The 18,074-nt window shown below is 39.3% G+C and overlaps 1 protein-coding gene across 8 annotated transcripts in view; it reads right to left on the bottom strand.

Annotated features, from left to right (window-relative positions):
• The window catches only part of frmd3 (FERM domain containing 3), a 60,654-nt gene that overhangs the window by 12,230 nt on the left and 30,350 nt on the right, over window positions 1-18,074 (bottom strand). For 2 of the 8 annotated variants that reach the window (XM_026186557.1, XM_026186558.1), the window contains exons 5-13: window positions 16,562-16,659; window positions 13,530-13,653; window positions 11,646-11,733; window positions 9,648-9,736; window positions 8,137-8,200; window positions 7,697-7,810; window positions 5,519-5,527; window positions 3,588-3,676; window positions 1,943-2,017 (exon numbers count right to left, since the gene is read on the bottom strand). In XM_026186557.1, coding sequence (XP_026042342.1) covers window positions 1,943-2,017; window positions 3,588-3,676; window positions 5,519-5,527; window positions 7,697-7,810; window positions 8,137-8,200; window positions 9,648-9,736; window positions 11,646-11,733; window positions 13,530-13,653; window positions 16,562-16,659 — 750 coding nt within the window. The remainder of the gene's footprint in view (window positions 1-1,942; window positions 2,018-3,587; window positions 3,677-5,518; window positions 5,528-7,696; window positions 7,811-8,136; window positions 8,201-9,647; window positions 9,737-11,645; window positions 11,734-13,529; window positions 13,654-16,561; window positions 16,660-18,074) is intronic. The other 6 variants (XM_026186563.1, XM_026186565.1, XM_026186560.1 and 3 more) reach the window with 5 other exon arrangements.

Raw genomic sequence — 18,074 nt, forward strand, 5'->3', positions numbered from 1 at the left:
CGGTTTGAGGTCCAGACTTTGACTGGACCATTGCAACGCCTCGAATCATTCCTTTTTCAAACAGTCTGTTGCAGTTGCTTGGGATCATTGTCATATTGATCCAAGCTGTTTGATAGACAGCCTCACATTTGAATCTAGAAATCTTTAGTGTGCAAAGGAGTTTATGGTCGGCTCAACGGCTGCAAATGTAGAGGTCCTGTGGCTACAAATTAAGCCCATATCATCAACCCTACCCATATGGAAAAGAAATAGTAAAAACTTATAAAACACTTGCATAAGATGTGGCCTACTTCATATAGTGAATCATATAAGGCTTATATGATTTACTCATGAAAGTGGCCACTTTCTCATTACTTTCATACATTGTTTTAGTAAGTATCCAAAACATACAAGTTTAATTTCTAGAATTTTTCAAGGGATCTTATATCTGTTTTCACTCTTGTATGCTTTTCATACAAGTTTCACACAAGACAGATACAAACTTTATAAGATTTATATATATCGTTTCCATATGAGTATACTACCATGCATCACAGTTTGTGCTGAAATTCGGTCCACTTTGACTTTGACTGTCCAAAGCACATTGTTCCAAAAGTCTTATTTTTTGGACAGATATAATTTTGAACACCTAAGCTGTGCTGCCTTGTTGTTAGAAAGAAGAGACTTTCTCCTAAGAATCCACCTAGCCACACTTGTTCAGTTGTTATCTAAATGTACTGTTGCGAACTTTAGCATTTAACATGCTAACTGAGTTCTATAGAGTCTGAGTTTCTCTGAGCACTGCACGACCTGACCTTGGGGTGAATTTTCTGGGATGTCCCCTCCTGAGAATGTCTCGAATGAGTTTTACTTGAAGTAATCATTCAGTTAATGAAGTGCATTTGAATAGCAGCACTTGGCTGCTACTTATACTCTTAATTTCTATTAATGCAGCAAGGGTCTTTGCAGTTTTTCATATGAATGCAGAGTTTCCCATGAGCATTTTTTGTTTTTTAATGTGCTACTATAATTTCACGGACAGTATGTCTGAGTTACACCGATTGCTTCATGTCATAAAAGAAAAGGAGAAAATCAGATTTGATGCTACTCGGCTTACATTCAGTGTTGTTCCTGTTGAGCAGACAGTTTCCTGCCATCAGTCGGCAGCTTCATTAGTCAGACTGTAACTGCACTGTTTAAAGCCAGCAGGCTTCTTCATCTTACCCATTAATCTATTGTTGTTTAGACTGATGTTTAAGTCATAAATTAGGGGGTGATATAAAACATACGCACTTCATATCTCAAGCGACAGTGGCATCAGCACTGGTGGAAATACTGGAATCAGCTGGATCAACACACATTATGTGAAGACCCGATCTGCTCGGCTTTGCATAAACTGCCTTCATTTATGGGATACAAATCTCAGTCCTGTTTTGCACAAATGACCAATTCCCATTTTTCAGAACAAATTCCACCATATGCTATTACTCATCGCTGAGCCCTTAAGCCAAAATGCTTCAGCGAGCTGATGAAATGGGGCAGGCTGAAGTGTAAGCCTGGTAAAGAGCTTTGTCTGAGAGGAGAATCAGGGCTCACTTAGCTTCAATAACAGAGTATATAGAAGCTTTCCGGTGATATTAGAGTCAGTAAATCATAGAAACCAGGATGTAGGTGCTGATGTGCAATGACGAGAACTCCCATCTTGGTTATTTGGTGTCTTGATGATCTAATTTTCCATCCATTTTTGTCACTTTGGCAACAAATGCATGGGGTAAGATGATGCTGCTGTTAGTAAAGAGTAAGGTGACAATGTGCAGGACCGAAACACTCTGTACACTTTTACACAAAATTAACTCTTTACATTTCAGTGCTTGAAATGTACCATACCCCCCTCATCTCTGTTGTTCCCAATTCTCTTTGCACATATTCCTTATGATTTCTTTAATCATATAATACACCTCACCTGTATCTGAACCTGCTGCCTTTGAAGAAGATATTACTGCTGGAAACTGTTTTTATCTGACTTGACTTTGCACACCTGTCAGACAAAGAAAGGAAGAAACAAAAAGAGACACATTACGTGTACAGCAGCCTTGCACACTGAACCCTGACTAACACATGTCGTAGCAGAATAACAGATTTTTAAAGGCTCAAACTCTCATCACAATAATGTTTCACTAATTTTTTTTCTCGCAGAACACAGAGTAGCCTCTCAACAAGCTTACAGCACGGTGTGTCTTTTTAAAAGCTCATGGCTGGAGGTCAAACCTTCATGTTTCATTCTATATAATTTATCATGTGAAACCAGACTCCAGTGCAGCAGAGAAGGAGCTAGAGCACAGACACACACATGTCTGCTCTCCTTCGTGCACGAGACACCATATGCTGGAAAAGCTCTGCTTGGCTGCCGTTCACAAACTCAATTCACTCTGATTTGATTTAGCGGCTCTGATGCTTGTCTGACATCCGAGCTGACATCCACTCCATCTCAGTCCGCCTTTTAGAGACACATGAGCTGCTGTCATTAGGAAGTCAGTATTCAGGGTTGTATGGGGCAAGGGCTATTTTACAAATTCATAACGATGTCTTCCTTTTGTAAGATTGTCTGCATGTATGGTGCCTCTTGATAAAATAAAGCAAGGCAGAGAGAAAAGCATGTGAAAAGTGAAGAATGCCTGCAGTTAAGAGAGAGCGGGAGACCTTCAGATTGACTGACAGTGTGGAGGAGGAAGGCCACCGTAGAGAAATCCGTCACAAAGCAGCCTCCAGTTCTTGCGTCAAACCTTTGGAAAATCTCATCTCCTCCAGCCTGACCTCTCTCCATCAAATGAGACCAGCTGTTCAGAGCCGCTGAGCCTTCTTATCCCCCTCCACGCCCACACGCACTTTGCTGTTTGGTGCCTCTTCCTTTTCTTTTCACACGGCTCATCTTCTCAGACATGAGCAAAAGATCCAACTGCTAATATCAAGCTCAGGAACAACCTTAAATGAAGAATAGCCATCTTGGTTGAGGAATGATGAATAAGTGTGAAGCTGATAGGAAAAGATGAACGGTTCAGGATCTCTTGAAGATCCTGGGTTGTTATTTTGTGCAAATTTTACATTGCAGATGTGACATCCTCTTGTGTTTTTCCATCTCGGTTGTTTTATATTCATCAGTCTGCTCTCCTCATATTCTCACTGAACTGGGATTGACAAAAAGGAGCAGATCTGTTGTGCTTGCCCACTATATTTGATTCTCGATTACATTAATGAACATAGATGTTAGCATCTTGTCTTGTCATGAACCTTGTTTCCCTTCCCTCCGTGCCAGTGGGGTCAATAGTCTTTGCAGATGAGATCAATGGCCTTGGAGCAATCAGCTGCTCCCCAGTGAAGGACGACGACATGTCCTTGCAGTACTGGGAGTAAATTAAGGAGATAATGTGCTAAAATTAAGTCGGTTTTGAAGTGAAGCAAAATCTTGGCTCGATATAAGAGCTCAAAACGTTCCTACTGGATTCGGGGTTTTGGTGTAAGCTGATCCTGCACAGTCTCAGCAGTTACAGGAAGAACTCAATAAAAATAAAAATGAATTTGTGTGCGTGTTTGTGTGTGTGCAGACGTACTTGTAAAAGGCCTGGTTCTCCACCCCGCACTTCCATAAGTGCTTACACGCTGCAGGGGTCGAGGTGTGAAATGTCAACACCAGCTTCTTCTACACAGAAAAGGACAAAGACAGAAAGAGTGACAGTGAGGATGAGAAATGAGCTTACTGGAAAAGAAAAAACTGTGAATAAGGACAAGAAAAGAGCTGAACGTAATGTGAGGGAGCTGTGCAAAATGCTGACCCACAGACCCTAAGCTGTAAGCTTGGCAAGATAAAGTCATTCGGTCACAGTGCTCAGCATTAAAAGGCAGAACATGGGTTTTTATGGACTAAGAGGAGAGATTTATTCCCGGAAACATCTAGTCTCTGGCTCTGCAAGTCTGGGAACGTGGGACGCCAGATCAATACTGTTCAGCAAAGAGGATAGAGGCAGAGACGAAGCAATGAAATCAATAACATGAGAATGAGATACTGTAACAGAATATGATATTATACCGCTATAAGTGTCTGTTAAAATAAAAAACACTTCACTGTTAAGTTGACAGCAGTGAAAGGGTCCAGTCTGTGCCCACTTCATCAGCTATATTGCGCAGCCCCCAAACTGTCACATATCAGTTATATTAGGTATGCAGGTGTGATTTACACACATGTGCTTCAGTTGCCATGTGTGTGTTCACAGGTGTGTGAAGGCGCCAGGACTGCGTGTTAATCTGCCTTTGGTCCCACTTTGGCTGACGTGCAAAAGCGTTGACTTGGATTTTTTGGGGGGGAAAAAAAGAGTTAATTGAAAAAAATCATCCACTGAGGGGAAGAGACCGAAATTGTACATTCTAAAACGTAAAAATCAACTCAGATGTCAGAAATGTATTTAACTACAATAAAGATGATGCTATTTACTCTGTGTGCCTACAGTAAAGGACCAATTAGGTTTATTAAAAGATCACGATCGTGGTTCAAATACAGCCTTTTACAGCTGCAACCACTTCTCTGCAACATGCTTTTCAGACATGCATGAACGCACAGCAGGGCGGCGTCCTACATCAGCAGAACCTATGCGGTCGTTGCTGTGCGTTCACCGGTGCGTTGTGACACCTGATCGAGTGGCAGATGGGTTGTTCAAAAACACGCTTGTTTGGGGAAAAAAGGTTTTTCTAGAACTGCTCATCCAAACAAATTGAATCAAATGGGATTTGATGTACAGTAGTTGAGCTAACCTTGAAAACTGAAGTAAGTCTTTTTTGTTCTTTACATATCACAGCTGATTATGAAACTGAGGTCCATGCACAGGGTAAGCCATGCTTGTGTGTTAGGAGTTAACTGTTGAGTCAGCCAAAAAGAAGCTGACCAAGAATTTGTGACTTTGATCTCATAAAAGTGTTTCATCTATATAACCTGCAATCAGCTCAAAGTGGGACAGGTAGGTTTGGGTAATCAGAGGAGAGGGAAGAGTGAGGAGTGACCTGCCACATGGTGGAAAATTCAGGAAACAAGCATCAACACACAAATCCTCACATAAATAAAGTACACACACACCCACACAATCAAAAGGATGAAACGGTTATGAAAAAATTGAATGAGATGAATGAGGCATGGATAGAGTTATAGATTAAGCAGCGAAACATTGCATGTTAATCTATAGTTCACTGGAAGTCAGAGGGTGAATTTGATTACATGGTGAACAAGACGGGGACGGAAGCCACAGAAGAACTGCGATCATATGAAATGAGAGCAGAGAGAACTTTTATATAACACACCAGACAAACAACACTTAATGACAATATCATGAAAAAAGAAATAAAACATGGATAAAAGGTTCCTCCAATCATAAAGTGAGGTGAGGGCAGGGCTGCGGGTAAAGGTGTCAAATTGAGGACTTAAATACAACAACGATTTGCGCTACTGTTTTTAAGATAAGATAAGATAAGATTGTTTTTACTTGTATTTACTCACCAGAGATGACTATGTTTACACACAGAGAGAAGAGACAGAAACACAGAGATAATAGTGCATCTTCAGCCTTTCACGAGGAGCCGAACAGACAGACAAGGCAGACAGACTGACAAGTTAAGCAGCGATGAAAGAGCGGAACTGAGCTTCTGTAATGAAGACAACAGCTTTGACACTCATCGATTGGCTGATTGGTAGATTTAAGAGCAAAATGGCTTTAGCTGCAAGGATTTGCAGGTGTTTTTGAGCTGCTTCAGGCAGACTGAAGGTAAAGAGCACATCGGTTGTAAATCCTGAAAAAATAAAGTATGCAGATAGACGAGGCACTGAAACTGCTGCTCAGAATCTACCACAGCTCTGTTGGTTGATAAACATCAAGCAACCAGATGAAGCATGTGTCCCAAATGCAAGACATCCACTGTTTGAAAGTTAGTACTTGCTTTCTGTTTCAGTTTGGAGACACCATGTCATACAGTGGGGCAAAAAAGTATTTAGTCAGCCACCGATTGTGCAAGTTCCCCCACCTAAAATGATGACAGAGGTCAGTAATTTGCACCAGAGGTACACTTCAACTGTGAGAGACAGAATGTGAAAAAAAAAATCCATGAATCCACATGGTAGGATTTGTAAAGAATTTATTCGTAAATCAGGGTGGAAAATAAGTATTTGGTCAATAACAAAAATACAACTCAATACTTTGTAACATAACCTTTGTTGGCAATAACAGAGGTCAAACGTTTCCTATAGGTCTTTACCAGGTTTGCACACACAGTAGCTGGTATTTTGGCCCATTCCTCCATGCAGATCTTCTCGAGAGCAGTGATGTTTTGGGGCTGTCGCCGAGCAACACGGACTTTCAACTCCCGCCACAGATTTTCTATGGGGTTGAGGTCTGGAGACTGGCTAGGCCACTCCAGGACTTTCAAATGCTTCTTACGGAGCCACTCCTTTGTTGCCCGGGCGGTGTGTTTTGGATCATTGTCATGTTGGAAGACCCAGCCTCGTTTCATCTTCAAAGTTCTCACTGATGGAAGGAGGTTTTGGCTCGAAATCTCACAATACATGGCCCCATTCATTCTGTCCTTAACACGGATCAGTCGTCCTGTCCCCTTGGCAGAAAAACAGCCCCATAGCATGATGTTTCCACCCCCATGCTTCACAGTAGGTATGGTGTTCTTGGGATGCAACTCAGTATTCTTCTTCCTCCAAACACGACGAGTTGAGTTTATACCAAAAAGTTCTACTTTGGTTTCATCTGACCACATGACATTCTCCCAATCCTCTGCTGTATCATCCATGTGCTCTCTGGCAAACTTCAGACGGGCCTGGACATGCACTGGCTTCAGCAGCGGAACACGTCTGGCACTGCGGGATTTGATTCCCTGCCGTTGTAGTGTGTTACTGATGGTGACCTTTGTTACTTTGGTCCCAGCTCTCTGCAGGTCATTCACCAGGTCCCCCCGTGTGGTTCTGGGATCTTTGCTCACCGTTCTCATGATCATTTTGACCCCACGGGATGAGATCTTGCGTGGAGCCCCAGATCGTGGGAGATTATCAGTGGTCTTGTATGTCTTCCATTTCCTGATGATTGCTCCCACAGTTGATTTTTTCACACTAAGCTGCTTGCCTATTGTAGATTCACTCTTCCCAGTCTGGTGCAGGTCTACAATACTTTTCCTGGTGTCCTTCGAAAGCTCTTTGGTCTTGGCCATGGCGGAGTTTGGAGTCTGACTGTTTGAGGCTGTGGACAGGTGTCTTTTATACAGATGATGAGTTCAAACAGGTGCCATTCATACAGGTAACGAGTGGGGGACAGAAAAGCTTCTTACAGAAGACGTTACAGGTCTGTGAGAGCCAGAGATTTTCCTTGTTGGAGGTGACCAAATACTTATTTTCCACCCTAATTTACAAATAAATTCTTTACAAATCCTACCATGTGAATTCATGGATTTTTTTTTCACATTCTGTCTCTCACAGTTGAAGTGTACCTCTGGTGCAAATTACTGACCTCTGTCATCATTTTAAGTGGGGGAACTTGCACAATCGGTGGCTGACTAAATACTTTTTTGCCCCACTGTATATTGTAGTTTATCTTTGTTAGGGATGCGGTGCAGTGAAGGAGTCTAATATTTGGGCCACAGTCAGCACATAATGTGAATTAGGAGGTTGTAACACACCCACCATCCTGTTACAGTGAATCCTGCCTGTTAAGGAGATCTGAAACAGCGACACACATATACAGTGTGTGTGATGGTGGACAGGATAACAAACAGTACAGTCACTTAGCACATTTATCTGACAAAACCATTACACAGATGAGGATAGGGGGAAAGGGGAGGGAGAAGGAGGAAAGAAGGAGGAAAGAGAATGAAGGACGTCCGTTTTGCTCAGGGTTGGCAAACAGTCACTAACACACAACTGATCTCAAATTCTGCAGTCTGACTGTGCAACATTTGCCTTTGTAATAAGTAATGAACACATGTTAGAAGTTTATATCTAACAAGTCAGCAGGATGTTGATTACTTTGGTGCAAAAATGCACAATTCATCACCAGGACATGGAGGAAACTGCACATCTCACTTGAGTCATCATTTTTAACCTTTTAGAGACACCTCGCTCACCTCTTTCTGAATGCCAATGACGTAAAAGGTTTTTCCTTCAAACTTCAGCTTGCTAACGTCAGCCCTGCAAACAAACACAGAGTTAAGACTTTGAAATATCTGCAGATGAGAGTTAAATATAGGCTAAATGCTAAACTTAAAGCTTTAAGTACATTTAAAGTTCTGCTGTCATTGATTGTGTCATTGTAAAGATGTCTTCACAAGAAGCCACCCAAGCAACACAAGTTCCAGTTGCTGATGTCATAGAGAAAAAAATGCCAGTTAAAAGAAATATTGGGTTAAAAGAAACTTTGATTAAAGGAGCAAATGTATATTTGTACTATGGTTGGCCTATAACTGTTAACCAGGTACAAGTAGAGCAACTTAGAATAGTACCTTTAGGTAGGCAACCTCCTTAAGACCAACAAACAGCATCACAGTCTGAAGTGATTACACTCACTCTCAGAAAGTTTGGTAGGATTTGCAAATAACTGCAGCCGAACAGATTGGCAACACATTGCAATCAATCTGCGTAAGTCTGCACTGATGAGCAGAACTTGCTTACAACGCATCTCTTAGCAACAGAGGACTTGACTCAGCTGGTTGTCAGCTGGTTGTATTCTTTTTATATTTCTATATAAAACTAAGGTTGCTAAGCGCCTACGTCATTTTGCCATTAAATCGCCATCTATCGCCATTTATCACAGTTATTCGCTGTAGTATCACAAACAGATTGCAGGTAATTGCCAACGTGATGCCATTCATTGGCAAAAGATAGCAGAGTTCCTATAAAGCTGCAACTATTTTAAACGCGATGACTTTGCAAATTAAAGTGCAAAGTTCATTGCACTGCCATTTGTTGGGCTGCGTTCATATTCTTTTTAAAAAAAATTTTACACACATAGCTCATTTCAAAAAATATTGTGTGTTTTTATCAGTTTAATTACCAATGGTGCATAGTTTAAAATAACACTATCAATTCTTATTACTTTTGATAGATAAACTACATTTTTCTCCTTATTCTTATGAACTTTTGTTTAAAACTATGAATATGGAGGTACTACAACTGCTGCTTAAGGAAAGCATGGCTATAGGAAAGTGTATTTTAACACTCTGTAGCAAGATAATCTTATAGATGTCATGTTTAAATAAACAAACGGTTCTGCCTGCAAGGAAAAGTTAGAGATGATTATTTTAATTTGCTTCTAATAAAAATTATAAGTTTAGCAATACTTCAGCGATAAAGCATAAATATAGAGTTTTCTGCAGTTAGCTTTGTTAGTGATTAGACATTTAATATTTATGTTTAATGATTGACAATTGTGGCTACACATTGTAGTGGTTTGCTTTTTTCCCAGCATACAAAAGACTCCCAGTTCGAGACTGGAGACGGTAATCCGTTAAATGCTGTGAAGGGAAGGGCGTCTGGTGTAAGAATCTAACAAATCAAATATGTGGAGCCTTCTGCTGTGCTGACAACCTGTGATTAAGGGAGCAGCCAAAAGAAGCTTTTTACAGGTTGATGTTTTTACCATTTGAGGAGGTGAATCCTCTTGTTTCCCTGGAAGACCACAAAACCTGTGGCTGTGAACCCAAGAAAGGCAGTAGAGCCTGTAAAGTCCTGAAAAAAACACATATCACAGCATGTAAGGCAAGTGGACTATCTATGACCTCATTGGTTGATGCACAAAATCCCATGTTTGTCATTAAACTTTTTAATTAATCAAGAACAAGGCAGTTAAAATACCGACTGATGGACTAAATCTGATGTAGTGAGGAAAAATCAAAATAATAACTTCCACATCATTAATCATCAGTAAATCTCTAAATTTGTATTCATCTTTATATATCTGTGTAAATCCCTCCCTTTCCCCTGTGTGCTTCCCACATCTTAGTGCTTACTTACTTTATCTCCATAGATCTGCATGTGCATGATAGTACAGTACTCGCAGTAACAGCTATTTCCAGCAAACTAATTTAAAAAAAAAGCCTGCCAGACAAGAGTGGAACAGATAAAGGGGATCCTTCCCACTAGACAGAATTTAAATATCTTGTTAATCTGCTTTGTATCCTTTGATTTGTCTGTTCACAAGAGGATGTCCCTATTTCACACTTCAGCTTGGCAGAAGATGAACAGAAAGGATGAGAGCGAGCCATGAGCAAGTTGTAAAATATTGTTTTTCTTTATCAGATGCAGTCTGTTCAATCTATTGGGATAGCACAAGAAACAAAGAAACAAGTAACAGGAGAATGAAGCAGAATAGCAAGTGTAACATATCTGATAGTACAGTTTAGTTTTAGCAATTTAAAGCTGAAAGACAAATCAATGACACTGACTAACCATGGTGGTCTCTGATCAGTCAGTGAAGTCACTGTGTCCTCAGAACAGTGGCTTCTTTATGGACCTAGTTTATTTAGTTTTCAAGGAGGGAACATTAACTAGCTGGCTTGGATGTGATAGCGTAAATTGCACATAAGCTCTTGGCCTTAAATTATTTCCTAATCTGCTTGGAGCAAGTATGTGAGGCCAGGTAGACAGGTGCTATAATGCGACACGCCACTGGATGGAGCTGTTTCTTTTTTGAGCAATAGAGACGTTTACGGAATTGCTAGCTTGCGTCGGTGCAACACGTGTGTGCAACGGTGTTTTCGTGTAGTAGTAGTAGCAGTGGGTTACCAGTGTGGAGAGCTATTAATTGGTGACAGCTGTCGGCAAAATATTATTTTCTTGCAAAACCTCCATATTTTCATCTGGACACTTACTTAATCTGTGTCCTGGGCTGGTTAATTTTGCCAGCTGCACAGCTGGTGTGATTGTCCATAAAATACAGTATGTACCATCTGTCTATAAGGTCACAACAAATTGCACAGGCCCAACCATAGACTGTGTGCAAAAGAGATGAATGTAGCTTTTGCATCTGAAAAGTTCATCCAATGCATAATTGCCTTAAAACGTGCATAGTTTTTAATGGCCAGCAGGGGGCGCCTCATGTTGGTGCAAAAACACTTCTGGGTGTATACAAGTCTTTGGGAAAACAGCCCTTGGCTCTCTTGCTCTGTCAGCTCAGCAAACCCTTTTCTCGTGACTTTATGAGCTCAACCCTTAGTTTAAGCTTGTACTTAATAAAATATTACTTTCTTTTCTAAAAACTTATGGTCATTATTAAAATGGGAAAACTATACTCACTGGCTGTTGAGCTGTACATCTGAAATTATTAGTCAATGAATGTGTGGTTTCACAGTCATATCCAGCACTAGCTTTTTAGATGGCAAAAATACTCACCTCAAAGCTTTAGAACGGGAGCTCACTAATCAACATATGACACGGTGGCTACATCCATCTTTTATATACAGTCTATGGAACACGCAACACCCTATGATGACGAAATCACACGAACACAAGTGGATACGCACATGCTTGTGTGCATGGAAAGTATAACACCCACATGAAGCCATCTGTGTGGAAATCAGTGCGTAACCCATTATGTGTAAAGCTACTGTGTACTGTATATATTCTCCAGTTACGTTACCTTGCATGGGTGAGGGTCGACTCCATATGTTTCAAGACTGTGAGCCCTTTGGAGCATGTTCAGCTCTGCTAGTTCAGCACACTGGCCCCTGAAAGAAAATAGAGGAAAGGAGAGACCCAACTTTATACACTGACAGACTGAAGAATATGTTATTAAGGTGTTCCTATGTTGGATTACTTTCAATTGGATTTCACTTAAATGTCGGATACAACCAGATAGAAAATCAATACATGCAATTATCTTATTAGAGTTTTGAGATTTAAAGGTCAATATCTAGGGAGTTTGGTTGTGAACAAATTTGCGTTGACTTTTTATTCTAAGGATTGCTATTTTTTCTCCAGAAAGAACAGCACTAACCCTCCACTGCTAGGCTAGTTTCTTTTACAAGGACAAGGTTGCTTGTCGTACTAAGTCTACAGTATTTAGACAATATCAGTTTAAATAAAAGTATTACAGAATTTTTAACCAATTAAAGTGAGTACACTTATCTCTTATTATTATAAAAGGAAACAGTCATAACAAACCAGGCAAAGGGGTTGTGGGGGGGGCGGGGCATTAATGCTTTACTTGCTCATTAGTCTAAGTGCTGCAAATTAGGAAAATGAGTGTGGTACACTGGTTCACTTCAAGACTCCAGACATATAAATCAACTTTAAAATTGCACACGCATATATTGGATCTGTCTGTGCAGATAAAGGAAAGCATAAAAACCATTACAGAATGCCTGTGGAAATGTAGCTTGCAGACAGAGTGCTTCCCATTCAAAAATCACCTGAAGTCTCTGTACAGCTCAGTACTGATCAACATGCTGTTAATCCTGTCAGTCGTACCCATCGGGCCAGACAGAGGGCACTTGGCATCATCTGCCTCTGTGCTGTGGGAAATGAAGGATTTGTCTTTGATGTTTTATAATCACTGTTAAGTGTGACGGTCACGACATTATTAATCGCTGCAGCAACACACAAACAACCCAGGAGAGGGGATTTATGTATACAGTACTGCATGTAATGTAGAAACTTATTCTGTACCTGTAGAGTACATAGTCAATCTACTGAGTACATGCTTTTTTAATGACTCTTTACTCAAACTATTCTTTATTGCAGAACCATTTTCCCTTCAGGAAAGGTAATCACATGGTTGAAAAGAGGCGAATAAGGGTTCAAAGATACAGTTGTGGTACCCAGAATGCCTAGCTTTTGTTCATATGCAAAAGAACACAAGACGATCAAATTTATCAGGGATGAGTGATTTTCATCAAAATTTAAATTCTGTAGTAGTAACAAGCAAGGTGTCTAAACGGAGCATGAAATAAATAATTCATGCTCATTCCTCTAAGCTAATGGATGTTTTTATTTACTTTCAAACAAATCTCGACTGAGAATACCTTCTCCAGTGCAATGAAGCTTAAATCTCTGGGTATCACACAATTCTGTGTCTAACCAGAAAGAAAGGCAGCATTTTATTGTCTGCTGTGTAGACAGTTGTCTCAGCAGCCTGTTTTAAAACACAGATCACAGGAGTGAGCATAGCACCTGCCACCAACATCAAACGGTACAACAATAAAAAAAGTACTGGCGGCCGCTAGTGCTATCCCTCAGCCTCCTAGTAGATGCACCTATGGTATAAATGTGCAACTCCTTCATCACCTTGTTATTGTGTTCTCAAGATCTTCAAAAAAGTAGCTGCGCCAAAGCTCAATTAATTCAAAAATCCTACATTGCCTTATCATCGAGCTATCACATTCACAAACTTGGCTGTACACACTGCCTGTCTGCCTGGCGAGGTGATAACAATACCCCCAAAAAGCCCACAATAGACCAAAAAAGCCTTCTCCAGACAAACAGCAAAACCACGAGACAAAAAATATATATATTAGTCTTTCACCTGAGCTCATTCTTGTGAATTTCCATTATCTTCCTCTCCAGTTTGAGGGATTGTTTAGGGAACAGCTTGAAGTCTCTGATGTAGTCTGATGGGTGCTCCTCTGGGTCATAGTCCCCAAGCTCAGCTATAAAGAGAAAGGGTGATTTCAGTAAAAATATTATCTGAAAATAGGTCAAATACATCAGGAAATGGGTATACATTGTTTGTTAACTTATTGAAAGAACTAATTTAACACACCTTGACTGCATATATAGTATGAAGCTACAATTAGTAGTCATGTTGCTCAGGTTAACATAAAAACTGCATTGTAAAGCAAAATTAAATAAAGAAAGATGTTTTATTTTGCAAATAAGCTTTACTCAACTTGAACGTTGCATATTAAGCAAGCTTATAATTTGTAACTTTAATTTTATAGTACTTATTCCATTTACATGCAACTGCTTCTATATTTATATTGTAGGATTGCAAATGGCTGGGTCAGAACAGTTATAGACTGCAAGCTATTATTAGGCATGGTCACATGCCTGTTTTGTATTTGTGTGTAAAGTGTTAGAATAGCTGTGACACCATGAGTGCAGCGGGTGGCTGGACTAACGGCTATGGTAAATGGCCTGTATTTGTATAGCGCTTTACTCAGTCCCTAAGGACCCCAAAGCGCTTTACACTACATTCAGTCATTCACCCATTCACACACTGGTGATGGCAAGCTACATTGTAGCCACAGCTGCCCTGGGGCGCACTGACAGAGGCGAGGCTGCAGGACACTGGCAGCACCGGGCCCTTTGACCACCAGTAGGCAACGGGTGAAGTGTCTTGCCCAAGAACACAATGACCGAGACTGTCCGAACCAGCAACCTTCCGATTACAAGACGAACTGCCAACTCTTGAGCCACGATTGCTCTGGCTACGACCATATTAACAGTTAGGGTTAAAAAACTTCCAGTTTTCCCCCACAGAAAAATAGAAAGCTCATATAGCACCAAGTACAAAATGCCCGCTGTAATATTAAACAGCTTTGTATCATCAGCAAATTTCCTGGTTGCTCAAATTAAGACAAAGGCCCAAAGACAGATCTTTCCCTTATTTATTTTTTTTATTTCCACATAATAAGATACTTATGAGCAATTGACTCAAATAACAGATCATTGTTGTGCTCATTGAATCCACTAATTTATTTTTTTAATGATATCTTAATTAAGTATCTTTATAAAGGTTTAATCAAAAACTTGTCTGGAGTTTAATTAAACAATAATCCTCAAACTATTCCCCAGCTCTATAATCAACACCCTGACAAAGTAGGACAGAGACCTGTCGTAGTTAATCAGAGCAGCCAATGATACACTGCAGACATGCTCTGTTTTGAGATAAGTGAACCAGTCACACTCTCTTCTCTGGGGATATGAGCCAATCAGAGGGTGTTAGCACAGTTCAAGGATTTGTGTATGAGCCACAAGGGTTCATTTATATGATAAAGCCCAGCTAATTCTTTTCTTAATCCATATTAAAGCAAGTGGCTCTGCGCTGTGATTCAGCATTAAACGGTTACGTTTAATTGACTGTAGAAAAAAATCTCTTCTATTCCTTTTCCCAGTAGTCCACATACATCTACTTTTTAAAAAAAAAAGTAGGATAATGACAGTGTGATGCTGTGAAATGCAGCCGGTTAATGAGGACAAACTTAGTCAAACAGGGGTTAGACTGTGGTTACACAGAGGTTGGATGAAAGTTCAGTTACATTTGATATAATTAGGTAAGATCATTGTTTGGTTCAAATACACAGTTAAGCACATTAAATTAACTGAGTGTTGAATTTTACCCAACACAGTGCAAGAGGATGCTCAAATTTAAAACTATAATTCTGTAACGCTAGATTAACAGACTGCGTAACTATACATAGTAATGACAGTTAGCTGAACTTTTTAAATGCTTGAATAAGACAAGTATTTATAAATCAGCAAAATGTAAATTAAAAAAAAAAGCACATGGGTATTTCAGAATAGAAATCTTGAATTAAACAAACTTAAAACATCACTTTGACTTATAAAGTTATTTCAGTAACCTAAAAGAGGTATTTTACTTTTAGTTGGCATCATTTTTAAATTTCCTAAACGTTTGTTCTTTGCAATGAGCTTGTTTATTCAAGCTTAATGAAGAAAATGATAAACCTGCAAACATGTGGACTACAGTTGATATATCTGATTTTACATGTTAAAATTGTGTTTGTCAGTGATTTTCTATAAATGACATTAAAAAGCACTGATGATAAAAACATCAGATAGACAAACTAGCATTAGATAGTGTGGTGTTGGTGGGTAGTTGGATATTTACAATCAATAAACAGTATCTCCTCCACCTCACCCCCACGGATAATGTCAGATGGCCTACTCTCACTGAGGTTTATTCCTGCTAAAAGGGAGTTTTTCCTTCCCACTGTTGCCAAAGCCCTTGCTTATATTGGGTCATATCATCGTTGAGGTTTTCTCTATTTTCTTGGTATTATCTTAGTGTTGTTGTGATTTGGGACTATATTCAAATTTTGATTTAATTTAATTTATTTAATATTTAAATAATATGGATTAAATAAGGAAATAAATGCATTTGCAGGCACAAACAGTGATTTGTTAGTAGTTATTTTACAGCTTGTGCTTTCGGACTTCAGCTGATTACTTTTGATTTGAGGCTACAGACTACAGATTTCATTGTCAAGAGTCAACAGCTCAGGCACCGTAACTCAAATTTGTAATTACAGTTTCTTAACTTAATTTGATGTGTTCGTTCTATTCAAATTATGAAGCACTTTGCAAATGTGCATTCTGGAAAAGGCTAGAAAATATTATCCTTATTCTTATTCTTATTACAGCCACAACCCAAGCAGCTCAGTCATTTCAGTAATAGCAGCCCTTATAATTTACAAATTAAATTGTGTAAATGTATATGTGTGATTTTCATTTAAAACTCCAACATGTCACCAAGGATGTAATTGTGAAATATTTGCTACATCTCTAATACATCCACTATGAGTAAGTCCTCACCCTGTATGATGCAGGCTCCCAGATATGCAGCTTCAGCAAAAGGACACAGTAGACGACCATGATAGATGTCTCTCTTCAACTGAAGGTACAGGAGATACCTGGATGCACATGCATGCATAAAGTTACAGAAATAAATTCTTATAGCATAAATACAGATTTTTATTTAAAATAAATCAAATAAATAAAAGACGTTTAATTACAATATACTATATAAAGCCACTGCTCACATTATGAAGGGGAACCAATACCCCGCTTTCACAATTTCTATTTCCAAATAGTTTGGATGAAAATTCACCACCCAATGAGAAAGTAACGATCTGAAACTGTTGCCATGGTAGTTAAGGAAAGTATAACTATGGCAACATACATCTTCACCAGCAGAATGTGGTACTTTAGCTACTATGGAAACACCTTCAGTGCTACTGACATGCAGACTTGTCTCGTGTTAGCGTGAAGACAAAAAAAAAGTGGGGAACAGATGAGTTTCCAGTTGGGACGTCACCACTGAGTCAACTGACTCATCAAACTTGTTTTTCATTGAGGGAAAGACACAGGAGAGGCAAAGCATAAAAGATTGAATGGAGCGAAAACCCTGCTGCTGTAGCTAAATAGTTTTATTTATAGTGCTGCTGACTCTATAAATAAACACCATGATCTACATTTAGATAATTTTTCTTTCTTTGTGCTTCCTCTTATTTTAGGACATTGAGTCAGAATGTCTGCGTACACAGATTTGCTTTTCAGGTTTCTTAAATGACTTAAGCATAGAAAAATCCAGATTAAGATTTGGTGCACACTTAAACACAGAAATGATGTCGTTATTCTGCATGAAGATAAATGTCCGAGATCAATTTAAATTCTACAAAAAGAGCACCTTTATATACTTTAGTTTGCAAGTATGAATGAATAATGTCAATATAGTATAAATAATTGACAAAATATGTCAAACTTCTTCATGTGAGTGCATTCTTTTACACAAATAATGTTAAAATTACTCATGTGTGTTATATTGGCTAGATAAGTAATATAGTCAGCCTGACTCTGTAAAATCCTTAGATAACGATTAAGTGCTGACTTTGCTCTTTAATTCCAGCACTGTGAAATATTTGTGTATGAAAATGAACAGAGACACACAGTCAGCATTTGGTGAACTCTGAACTGCATATTTAATTAAAAACAAAAAAAAGAAGTCCCTATGCACTTTTCTGCCGTGCTAAAAACTACATCTGTTAGCAAACTTCAAGTACATCAAAACAAACACAAGTGTTTATTTCCAAGTATAGGATTATTTGCAATCGCCATAATGACTATATGGGTTACTTGGTCTGCAGTGAACATGCTTCCTTTGCCCCCAGCATCTGGTCATCTAGCAATTCTGTAAAGTAACAATTTCAGTATTTTTACATCAATGGTATTGGTGTGTTTCTCATTGGCATACGGCAGTGCTACAAATCTTTGTGCGAAGTGACTGTACTAACCGATTCTCATTTCAAGATGTCCTTATGGTACTTGC

Source organism: Astatotilapia calliptera, chromosome 12, assembly GCF_900246225.1.
Source record: "Astatotilapia calliptera chromosome 12, fAstCal1.2, whole genome shotgun sequence".
Lineage (NCBI taxonomy): Eukaryota > Metazoa > Chordata > Actinopteri > Cichliformes > Cichlidae > Astatotilapia > Astatotilapia calliptera.